This window comes from Myotis daubentonii, chromosome 10 (genome assembly GCF_963259705.1).
Source record: "Myotis daubentonii chromosome 10, mMyoDau2.1, whole genome shotgun sequence".
In the NCBI taxonomy this organism is placed as follows: domain Eukaryota; kingdom Metazoa; phylum Chordata; class Mammalia; order Chiroptera; family Vespertilionidae; genus Myotis; species Myotis daubentonii.
Genome location: NC_081849.1, coordinates 64,342,537 through 64,353,995, shown reverse-complemented (window position 1 = coordinate 64,353,995; position 11,459 = coordinate 64,342,537). Strand labels below are relative to the sequence as shown.

Below are 11,459 nucleotides of genomic sequence, written 5' to 3'. Positions count from 1 at the left end.
TCTCCCTCTCCCTTCCTTTCTGAAATCAATAAAAAATATATTTTTAAAAAGAGATGTAAGTAAGGGGGTTAGCTTTACTTATAGGAAGATATACAGTCATGTGCTACGTAAGGATGTTTTGGTCAACAATGGAATATATAGACAGGAGTATACCGTATATCCTAGGTGTGTAGTTGGCTATAACATCTAGGTTTGTGTAAGTATACTCTATGATGTTTACATGAAGATGAAATTGCCTAACAACACATTTCTCAGAATGTATCCCCACTCTTAAATGTCGCATGACATAAATTATATATATATATATATATATATATATATATATATATATATATATATATATATGTATATATATATATATATATTTTTTTTTTCTTTGAACTGGAGGATTTATTTACTTTTGAGAAGATAGATCATGAGATTTCCCCCCTCCCCCAGAGTCTAGTCCAGCTGTGGGCAAACTACGGCCCGCAGGCCGGATCCGGCCTGTTCGGCTGTTCTGTCCGGCCCGCGGAGCCGAAAGAGCGGAGGGTTCTCTTGCTCTCCCCTCCGCTCCTTCACCAGCAGCAGTGTTAACATGGCAACGTCGGGAAACACGGCTGCAGCTCCTTCTTCTGAGTCCAGTTTAAGAACCCATTGTGGCCCTCGAGTCAAAAAGTTTGCCCACCCCTGGTCTTGTCTCTCCTTTGCAGAATGGTGGGGCAGCTGCTACTTCTCTTGGGTTGAGATTTAAAGTTTCATTTATTATTCATTTTTATCTAATATGACTAGTTTAAGAAATGTAAAGTATGATTTGATTTCCTTCCTAGATTTTGTTGTGGAAACAAGAGAAATAAGAATATATTTTTCCTAGCCTCTGTTTATTTCTCTTTCTGTCTTATAATCAATTTCAGTAACTTTAACAATAAACAGTAAAAATGATAGAGTATACAAGCCTTGCCCAAGTGAATCCATCATGAAGCTGTGTCTGAGAATGGTTTCCTAAACAGGGGAAATGTGTTTCATACAAAAAGTCCATTTTCTGTTATTGCCTTTTTTATTTGGACTACTAGATGCTATATATTTTAAGGCCATCTTAATAGTTTCCTGTCTCTCAGTAACAAGAATGACTTGTCATAATGAGCAGTGTAGACACTGTCCATTTGATACACTCCCGAAAGCTGTCTATTTGATACAAGAGTAAATCACCTCAATTCCTTTGTGGAATGAGTTGAGTATAAATAAATGAATGAGACACGAGAATAAAAAAAAATCTGGCCAGGTCTATCAGAAGAAAACAAAAGGTAGGAACATTTGGAGGCCTAGTTTAATATTTTAAAAAAAAAATGTGACAAGACCAAGAATTATATGTAATAACTGTAAAGGAGGAAGAATCCTCACTAATACAAAATGCCCATGAAATAGTTTCTTCCTTCTTTAGAAAGAAAGATAATTTTGTAGTTTAAGAATAATAATTCTTTGAATTTGGAGGACCAATGTTGTAAAATGATTCTATACTCACCTTTACCTCCACTGAAAAGAATTAGAATTTTCAGCACTCTTTCTATAATTCATCACAGATCTAAATCTGAGTAGGAATTTCAGTTTTCATTTTAGGAAATGGGTTTGTTTTGGGGGTGTCTTTTTGTTATGTTGTATGTTTTACTTTAATTTTCAATTTTTGGTTTTGTTTTTTGTTGAGAAGACTCCAAAATGTTCTACTTTTTCCTTTTACAGTTAGTGTGTGTTGTACCTCTTAGAGAATTATACAAAAATGCCATTGCATTTGACTAATTTTCTTACTGTTACTGATTTTGGTATGAAATATTAATAGAGCTATTATTCTATGTCAGGTTTAGGGTTCCAGTTGGGGATGAAAGTTATGACACACTTTGTGCCCTATGATTCTCAAAATCAAACCTCAGGATGTTTAGATTAGAACCCCTGGAAGGCTTGTTTAAAAATGCAAACAATCAGGTCCTAAACGGTCTGAATCAGAATCCCTGTGAGTGGACTTCAGAATCCGCATTGTAATAGGTTCTTTCTGTAGTTCTAATGCAAACTAAAGTTTAAGGGCCAATGATCTAGTCAGGAGGGTAGAGGAATAAACAATTTACATTGTGCTTGGAGCCCAATACTATCTTCAAAATACAATAGTAACATCTAGGAAAGAGCTTCTCCATGGCAGTTCCTATCGGAAGAAATAGAAATATGTATGTATTTCACACACACACACACACACACACACACACACACACACACACACACACACACACACACAATTCATATTCTCTCTCTCTCTCTCTCCCCCCCCCCCCCCCCCCACTCAGTGTCTTTTGGGATTTTAGAGAAAATGTGAGATAAGATTTACAGATAGAAGACAATAAGTCTTGTTGACTAAAGGATCAGGTTGGAGTGAATATATTTTATAATTCTACTCTTCTAATCATTAGCAATTTGATGCTTGGATGGACAGTGGTATCCACCCGCCCACCCACCCACCTATCTATCTATTATCTATATCTGTCTGCTCTATCTATCTATCTATCTATCTATCTACCTATCTACCTATCTATGTATGAAGTCAAAAGGATGGTGACTAGAGCTCCCCACTCTTCGTTCTTGTAGGGGAAATCACCCAAGAATCCTAATTAGGCAGAAAATAACGGAAGGGCCAATCATCGCTCTCCGGACTGGCTTCTCCGGGAGGACTGGCGGAAGCGGGAACATTGTTGCCTTCACGCAATCGGACAAAGAAGGCCACAATAGCTCAGGGCGGTGGAAAATTCCTTATGGGTACCAGGCCAGGTGTCAAACCTCGGTGGTGCAGATCGTTGGCCAGGTCTCTCAATCGGAAGGCTTGGATGCACCATGGATACGGTGTTTTCCGAGATGACCGGGAAATGGTCAGCGGGTCTGGGGGGTGCCAGCCACAAAAATGGCGGCCAGAGCTTCAGGCGCAGGTCAGGTGACGCAGCCCCGCGCTCCCTTCCCACCAGCGGCCCCGCCTCCCGCTCGCTGACGTAGAGGGGGGCGTGCCTGCCCGGAGGCTCTGTCCGAAGGTTAGGAAAACCCAGGGACACGCATGCGCACTGGGGCACTTCAGGCACCGGTCTCCGCGCCGCCCATCGTCCCGCCCGCTGCGGGCGGGGCAGGGCCGAGAGTCCAGTGCCGAGGGCCGGCTTCAGTGACTTCCTTGTTGGGATCCCCGGCCCGGCAGTGTCCGGAATCGTAGCCCCGCTGTGCTCACCGGACTGCTAGCCAGAGGCTAGGTCGCAGCCGCAACCCTAGCAGATCCTTCCCCCGCACGCCCCGCGCTCCCCGACATGCCCAACCCCAGCAGTACCTCCTCTCCCTGTCCCCTCCCCGAGGAGATTAGGAACCTGTTGGCAGGTAAAGAGCGGGAAGGGGGCGGGTAACGCTGTGGGGCGGGGGCGCAGGGACGGCGAGCCGATGGGGACAGAAGCTTTCACTCCGTACCCCGCTTCCCCGCGGTCCCGTGTCTCCTGGCCAGTGGGATGGGTCTGAGAGTGGGAGTGAGCGTGTGCTGAATGAATGTGGGCGCTAGGATGATGGGGCAGCCCTCATGGATGGCATGTACTCTTCTGTGTGCATCGTGTGTAAGTGTGTGCATCGTGCGTGCGTGTGTGTGTGTGTGTGTGTGTGTGTGTGTGTGTGTGTGTGTGTGAGAACTGGCAAGGGATCAGTAATGGAAGAAGTAGTTCTTCGGCCAGTGGAGGAGAAGGGTGTAAAGAAGCAAAGTGATGTCTGAGCTTCCGATGTCAGGGGTTATGGGATGGAAGGGTTTGTCATTTCTAAAACTCCCCTGTTTCCTTGAACATTCAGTCCACTTGTTGAAGACTTTCCAAAAGGGCCTGATTCTCAAATGGCCACTTGTCTGCAGCTTGAGTAACCTAATAAAAGGGAAGGATGTGTTCAAGTCCAACTTCCTGTGTCACATGAATGTACTTCATCTTTGCACCCTCATCTTCCCCTTTTCAGCCTTACCATTTATAGGAACTTACTTTAGGAGTTAAAGATGCAGTTCTTCAGGGCTATATATATGCTAGGTATGTAGCTGTGTATTGTAGCTAAGGGCCAATGAAAAATTTATATTTCTGCATCAGGTAGAAAATATATTAGGGTAACACAAATATTACCTATCTTGATGCTCTGGAATTCTTACCATTACTCACTTTGTCATTCATGCATGAGAATTCTGGAAACTGAGTTTTGATAGTTTTACTTTAGTTGTCTCTTAAGTATTTATCTTTCAATATTGGTCATGAATATCCTGTATTTAATGGGTTTCTCTTAGATGCCTATATTACAAGTTGCTTATTTTAACTTGTAAAAAGCAATATCTAAAATGTGACATTTTAAATAGTAAGTTACAGTTATAGTGTGAAACCAAATCTAATACTCTGCTATACTGTTTTAGAGGTTAGCATCATGAATATGACAGAGAAAACAAAATCAATATGTATGGATGCAGACTTAGTTTGTGTGAACATGATTACAGTGTGATGAACGCATTTGTGGTGGGCTAGATTCTACTCTAAGAAATGTTTGTTGTCAGTAATGGGTACCACTAAGGGAAATATTGAAAGAACTGAAAAGACAGCTTTTATTCCATTATATTAGAGTTTCACATGAGTACTATTTTGTTTTACTACAGTTAACATTTTTTTGTGATTATAATGCTGGAATTGCTGAGTGTATTATTATTTAGAGTATTATTTTAATAATCAGATCAGAGTAGTATTTATCATTACTCCAAAAATAGATGTTACCATTTTCAGGATGTTCCAGGTCTAGAGCTGAATTTCCCCCATCTTTTATGAAGATATGAATTTTTTAATTTTAGAAATAAAGTACAAACCTTTGGGTGCCTGCTTTTAAAGCTTGACAGCCCCCCACAGTAGACAGTTTGCTCTTTTGGTCTATAATCATACATTTGCATGATATGTACTTTATGAGACCCTTTAGTCTCTGATGCCCATATATTAAAAGTGTTTCGTGTGGCCCTTATTTGAGTAATTTAACTGAAAGCTTAGAATTACATAATATTTAAATTATCTACCAATGCCAACTTTCTATATACTTTAGCAATCTCTTTCTTTAGTCAGGTTATATACTTGCATCATGTCTGAAATCAGCATTTGAAAAGTTATCTTATTGACATTTTCAATATTTCATATTATTGAAGCAAAGTACATACTAAACCACATGAAATGTTAAACCATTACAATTTTGGAGATTATAAATTTGCCTTACACTTTATTTTCAGAAGACATTTTCAAGGTGTATGGCTCTGAGAAAATAATATATCTTAAAGAAATAAGTGAACCAGTGGTTTTTAGTTTTCTTTTTTAAACTTATTCAAAGAAAGCTAACATTTTATATTTGACTGTAATTACAATCTTTTTTGAGGTAAGGAGATTTTCAAGAATAAATGCTCTCAGTTTTTCCCCACGTTTTTCATCCACAACAAATCTTTTGGAATTATACATGATGACTTGTATTATTAAATATAAAAATTACTAAAGCTATAGAAGAATTGGTATTGGTTTGAAATTTATAGATATTACTGGCTTACCTAGTTCTTTCTTTGAAACTAAGAACAGAGATATTGGGGGTTGTGGTTAACAATTGAGAGCTCTTGGGATGCATGACATTGTGCTAGAATTCCAAGGTAGAGAAGACAAGCACCTAAACTTTTCAGGCGTTTTAAATCCCTTGCCCTCAGAAAAAAGAATATAAAGTCAAAAGATAATGCCTTTCAAGATAAGAATGTTTGGACATTTTCCTTTGTATTCCATGTGTCTCATTCAAGTCATTATATGTCATGTGTTTTAAATGTTTGACATTTCAACTGCTTGATAGAGGTAGGTGCTCAAATGTAGTCTTGCCATTTATTATTTTCTTTCTTGTTATTTTTCTTTCTGATTATAAAACTTTTAGGCTTTCCTCCTCACCCCCTTCTCATCCCTTCCCACTTAAAACGACAACATTCTATAGAAATGCAAACACCCATAGAGGCTATCATGCTTAACTGGCATTTAATGGTACTCTGGAAAAAGTGGCTGTATAATTTGTTACTTATTTATATTTCTACGGAATCAGTATTGAAATCTTGAAAGCCTATACTTTTTATAAAAGTGTTTGAGCTCTTCGTTGTTTCATGAATGGAAAAGTGTTTACAGATTTCTGTTGTTAAAAGCAAATTTTGAACTGCCATATACAGGCAATCGTTAATATTTTTTCTTTTAAAATTATGTTACAGTTTTAAAAATTAAATTTATTGGGGTGACATTGGTTAATAACATTATATAGGTTTCAAGTGTACATTTCTATGACACATGGTCTGTATATTGCATTGTGTGTAATTTTTTTTCACAACAGTGGAAGAACAGGTTTAGCCTGGATAATTAGAATCAAAGGATAACCCCAAATCTTGTCCATTTAATCTTCTCCTACATCCAAATATTTTGACTAGGACTAACAGCAAGAATAATCTTGATTTATGTGAGTTGTTCCTCCAGGCAGCCAAGAAAGTGAGAGGAACTGGAACCACTGGCCCCCAACCTCCTCCATATGTTTACTCACCCTTTGAATACTGGAGTGTTAGCATTTTGCAGTCAGATATTGTCATTCATGTGCTTGAGGACAACACACTGAAAAAGGAAAACGGTTAAGAAGATGCTGGTGTCTTTTTATTAAATTAGAAAATGAAACCAGTATTAAAAGAAGAATATAGTGGATATCAATGCTCTGAAAAATCAAAACCAGACCAAACAAACAATACACAAAGTGGCTATGTGGTTCCTGTAAAGTGACCTTGAGATTTTGCTCACCTGGCAGTCTTGCATCGAAATACTGCATTTCCCCCTATTGGGGATCTCTAGAACAGTTTTTTTTTTTTAATTTTCACAAATTATAATCGATAATCCCTTTGGAGGCATTAGGTAAAGAATGCAATTTAACTGAAATAGAGGCAGATTTTTATTTTATTTATTTTTTACTGCTGAGAATAGTATGGTTTGATTTCCACCTTTCCAAAGTTCCATTTATAATTTGGTCAACATTTTGGTTTTATTTTTCCTATGAGAATTATTTATGGTGTATCTAGTGTCCCATAACTTCCTTCCGGGGCATTGGCTGAGTATGTAAAGGGAAGAGTGCCACCTACTGAGTCACCAATAGTCACCTATTTCTTTAGCACCTGGATTTTTCTTCAGAGCAAGAGCAAGCCAGTCCCATTTTGGCAGAGATAACTAATGAGCATAAAGTTGACATGAGAACATTTTATCTCAAAAAGAAATCAGTCTATGACAACTCTAAGATATTCTCTTCCAGAAATAAGAAAATGTGTTTGTAAGCCAAGGGGCCAGGAACTCAGAGTTTCTTCTATGAGTCAGATTAACAGATGACTTACGATGTGAAAATTATTTACCTATCGTAAGCATACAGAGTCCTACTTTTCCCTGGGAGGGGATCTTTGGGGTTGGCTTGTTTTCCACATGGCTCTCCATGGGAAGTATTCTCATTTCAGATTACTAAGTAAGGCTCTTGATAGCACACACAGTTTTTTGTAGTTACTCAATCCAAATGATCACTGGTTTTCCGTTTTAAAAGTAGGGATTCTAAATATACTAAAAAAGGAGCAGTGTATAAAAATTTTCCAAATGAGTTTATCTCTACATTATCAGCACTAACGTCTTACTAGAAAGAAGATAGAAACAACAGAGTAGGAGAAGCCTCTGGTGATTTGAAACAGTTCAGTTGTCTCTCATAAATTTAAGATTAAGTGTCATATATGGGTGATAAAAGTGGCATAGGCTAGTTTTTATATACTCATTATTCACTTAGTTTGTCTTTTTCAATTAAAGCCAAGTCTATTTTTTTCATTCCACTGAGTTTACATTTCTTTTTCAATCACATACTGAACACACTATAATAGATGCTGCCTAACGGTGAATATAGTGTAAATCTCAGACTAATGTGTTATTCACTGTGGCTTCTTTGAAAACGCGTGGTAAAAAGATTTTGATTATTATAAGGTGCTGTTTATCAAGAGTCATCTTTTAGAGGTGAAAGATGTTCATCTCTGTCCTTCCACAGCCTATTTTTCTATCAAAATGAATTATTTAGCCTTCAAAACCAATTTTGAAAGTTTTATCAGACGATAGGATATAAGAGTCAGGTATGTCTTCTCTAAGAGCTCCTGTGCTGTTCATGCCTCTTCTTCCATGTTAGAAAAGTCCACAGTGCAACCATCACCTGTAAAAGTGCGAGGCAATCAAGAGAAAGACATTGATTAAGGCAATCAATAACTTTTCAATTAACCATTTTCCAACTGCAGGCATTTGGCTCCATGATGTACATGTGCCCAGTTTAATTTTTATGTTTTCACCCTTAGGAGTGTGTTCCCAGCCATATCTCCTTTTAACAGAGAAGCAAAGCATGTCTTTTTGTTCCAATGCCAGCTTAAAGTTTGGCTGGGACCCTTGCCACATTAAGTTTGGTGATAACACCTCAGTGAGTACAAACGGAAACCTGGCCCTGTTCATGAAGTAGAGGAGACGTGGAATTAGGTAGTAAAGCCGTTTGGGGTGGAGTGCGGTTGGTTTTACACTTACTGACCTGGTGCTGAGCAAATGGTAGTTGATTCAGTTTAGTTCTTGCCTCCCTCTTCTATACAGTTGAGACCATCACAGAGGCTGTGTGTGTGTGTGTGTGTGTGTGTGTGTGTGTGTGTGTGTGTTGTGTCCACTCAGGGAGGTATTGGGTGGTTGGGGGACAGCTGAGGACACCAGGTGTTACCCTTGTGACTTGTTTACGACCTCCAGCCTGGAAGTCACATTTTGGGTTGTTTGCTGGTGGAGGATGGTAAGGGCAAGTGGTCAAACAACCGCTTTCTTCCAGAGTGGGAACCTGTGCTGGGGCTCCGCGCCAGGAAGGCCACAGTTGATTTTATTGTTTGCAAGAATTTAAAGACTGTTCTAACCTCGTGTGGTCTCACCTATTCATTATGTATAGAAGTTGCTAGAAAGCAGTTAGCCTTTATGTGTGTGTGTGTGTGTGTGTGTTAGGTACCTGTCCTAGCCACTCAGGTGGCATTTTTTCTAAGGGAGGGGGGTACATATGTACAGAAAAAGAGGAGGACAGTTGGAGTACCATTTGGTGATTGGGTGTGTGCTAAGTGTTGGCCTCGTAGGGGTGGAGATGGCTTGTTGAAAGGTTTCTCAAGTTAAACTGCCGGAAGGTTGCTGAGCCAATATGTGATGTCATCTTTTAATTTTGTTTTCAGACCTTCACATTTATCTACAGAGCGATTGTAAACCTGATCTTATGGGGGCCCTCTCCCCCAGATCTTTACAGTCTTACTGGGAGATGTTTATTCTTGACAGCATGGAGGAGGGACGGGTTAGCAGCACATTTACTGTCCAGTGCCTGGGGTAACTTTTCCCTCCGTGATGACTTGAGGGCAAGACGGATGGAGATGGGGCTCATTCTGGGGATGCCCAGGGGCGCTGATCTGCAGTGGACCAGGCTCCAGGCTGCGGGCCAGGGGGCGGGGGTAAGACCTGGTGCTCTGGGGGCCTCTGAGAACCGAGTGTCTCCTCCCCGGTGGCGAGTGCGCCCGTGAGGGGAGGCCTCCTTCCGAGGAGGAGGAATGCTAACTCCCCAGGCCCACAGGCCAGCCAGGCGGCAGGCTGACCCTTCCTGGCCATCGAATGATGGCTGTTCCCCGACCTCCAGGCGGCCTGGCGTCTGCGACCCGCCTGTTAACCGGGGACACGACCCCTGAAGGAAGGTGGAGGGGCTGCTGGCTCCCTGCGTCACTGTCACCGCGTGCAGGGCTATTCAGAGCCCAAGAAAAAGCTTCAGATCGCGCTCCCGACCAGCCAGCCAGCGGAGCGCTGGGTTCGCCCAGGACTTCTGCTCGCTTTTGAAATATTCCCCCGGCCCCGAGCCACAAAGCCGCCGCCGCAGATCCAGTCCCGTTCGCCTGGCGCCGGTCCTGCCCGCAAACCCAGCGCTCCCTTCTCACCGCTCCCATGGCGGGGACCGCAGGTCAACACTCCGCGCCCACAGCCTCGGACCCAGAGCCCACCTCCTCCCGGGGCGGCCCAGGGGCTTCCCAGCGCCCGGTCCCCGCCTCTTTGCCTGGGACCCGGGGCAGGACCCGCGCGGCCGGAGGGTCTCCTGTGCCCGGAGGGGCTGGTTTCGGTGGATTCGAAACTAAGTGGGCACAGTGTGGGTTTTCAGAAAAACACTCAGATTTCAGAGACTAAAGAGCCTAACCGAGTCAGTGGGCACCAACAAACTAAGATTATTGCAGCCATCGCTTCCACTTTAAAGCTCTTATTTGTTAAAAAAGAGAGAAAAGAAAAGAAAAAGAAAAACAGCAAAGCAATTTCTACATCTTCCTGGTCTCCTTTGAGAAGTAATTTTTTAATTGTTTATTAAATCACTTTAGTTGCCGTAAACCCCTTTCCTGGAATAAGTTTAGGAATAAATACATGGAGACTACTCTAAAAATATAGATCTTTTCCCCTTGCCCAACCTCTGAACCTCCCCCACCCGGAAAACAAACAAACAAACAGCAACCACAACAGAGCTGGTCCGGCTGCCTCACTCTCTCACAAGTGCTTCCTCATCAAATACCGGCAGGGATCCGGATTTTAAAACCATTTTTGGAGAATATTAGGAAACACTATGTAGAGCGTCGCAGCTTTTGATGTTTTCTGGTTTTTATGGAGCTGAAATGACCTCTTACAGAAATAATTCTTGGGCTGCAATTCGTTCTGTTATTGCTTCCGGAGATGGAAAATAGATCCCGTTTGTTTCAACTTGGATTGCATAATGAAAATGTAAAGTAGGCAATTAAATACTCGGGGATGAGGGAATTAAAGACTCACACCGAGGGGGAAGCAACATGAGGCAGACTCTTCCCGGCCTTTGTGCCCGGGATTCTCGCCAGGGCCCAGTCGGGCTGGAAGGAAGATGCGGCCCCTTCCCTGACTCCACTTTCTGGGCAGATTTATGGTGACCACCTCAGAGCAGCCAATGGGCTTCCCGTTCCAGCTGATGCCTGGAGGCCCAAAGTGTGTGCGCTCCTGTGGGTGCAAAATGTAAAGCGTGTGGAGGAGAGCGCTTTTTAAAAATAGTGTTTTATTATTTTGAACTCCCCGTGGACGGCTGGGTCTGATTTGCACTGGTGCCGGGTCATGCTTCTGTGTCCTCTTCAAAAACATGGGCAGCTCCAACAAAGTGAAGCTGTGACACTTTGCTTTCAGTTTGTTTAGAGACTTGCTTTTGACATAAATATCAGAAAGCTACTAGTATTTTTCAAAAAGTATATCGAGATTAAATTTTCATTCTTTCACTTGTCATGTTGACTTAGGGAAAAATGACCGTCACACAGTTATTGCGAATGTAGAGAACAACAGCTTATCAACGTTGCTCATGGT

The 11,459-nt window shown here is 41.6% G+C and overlaps 1 protein-coding gene across 1 annotated transcript in view; it reads left to right on the top strand.

The window, feature by feature from the left end:
* Window positions 1-3,124: 3,124 nt before the first annotated feature.
* SKAP2 (src kinase associated phosphoprotein 2) overlaps window positions 3,125-11,459 on the top strand; it is a 148,256-nt gene continuing 139,921 nt past the window's right edge. Inside the window, exon 1 of the mRNA XM_059712619.1 lies at window positions 3,125-3,372. Coding sequence (XP_059568602.1) covers window positions 3,306-3,372 — 67 coding nt within the window. The 5' untranslated portion in view covers window positions 3,125-3,305. The remainder of the gene's footprint in view (window positions 3,373-11,459) is intronic.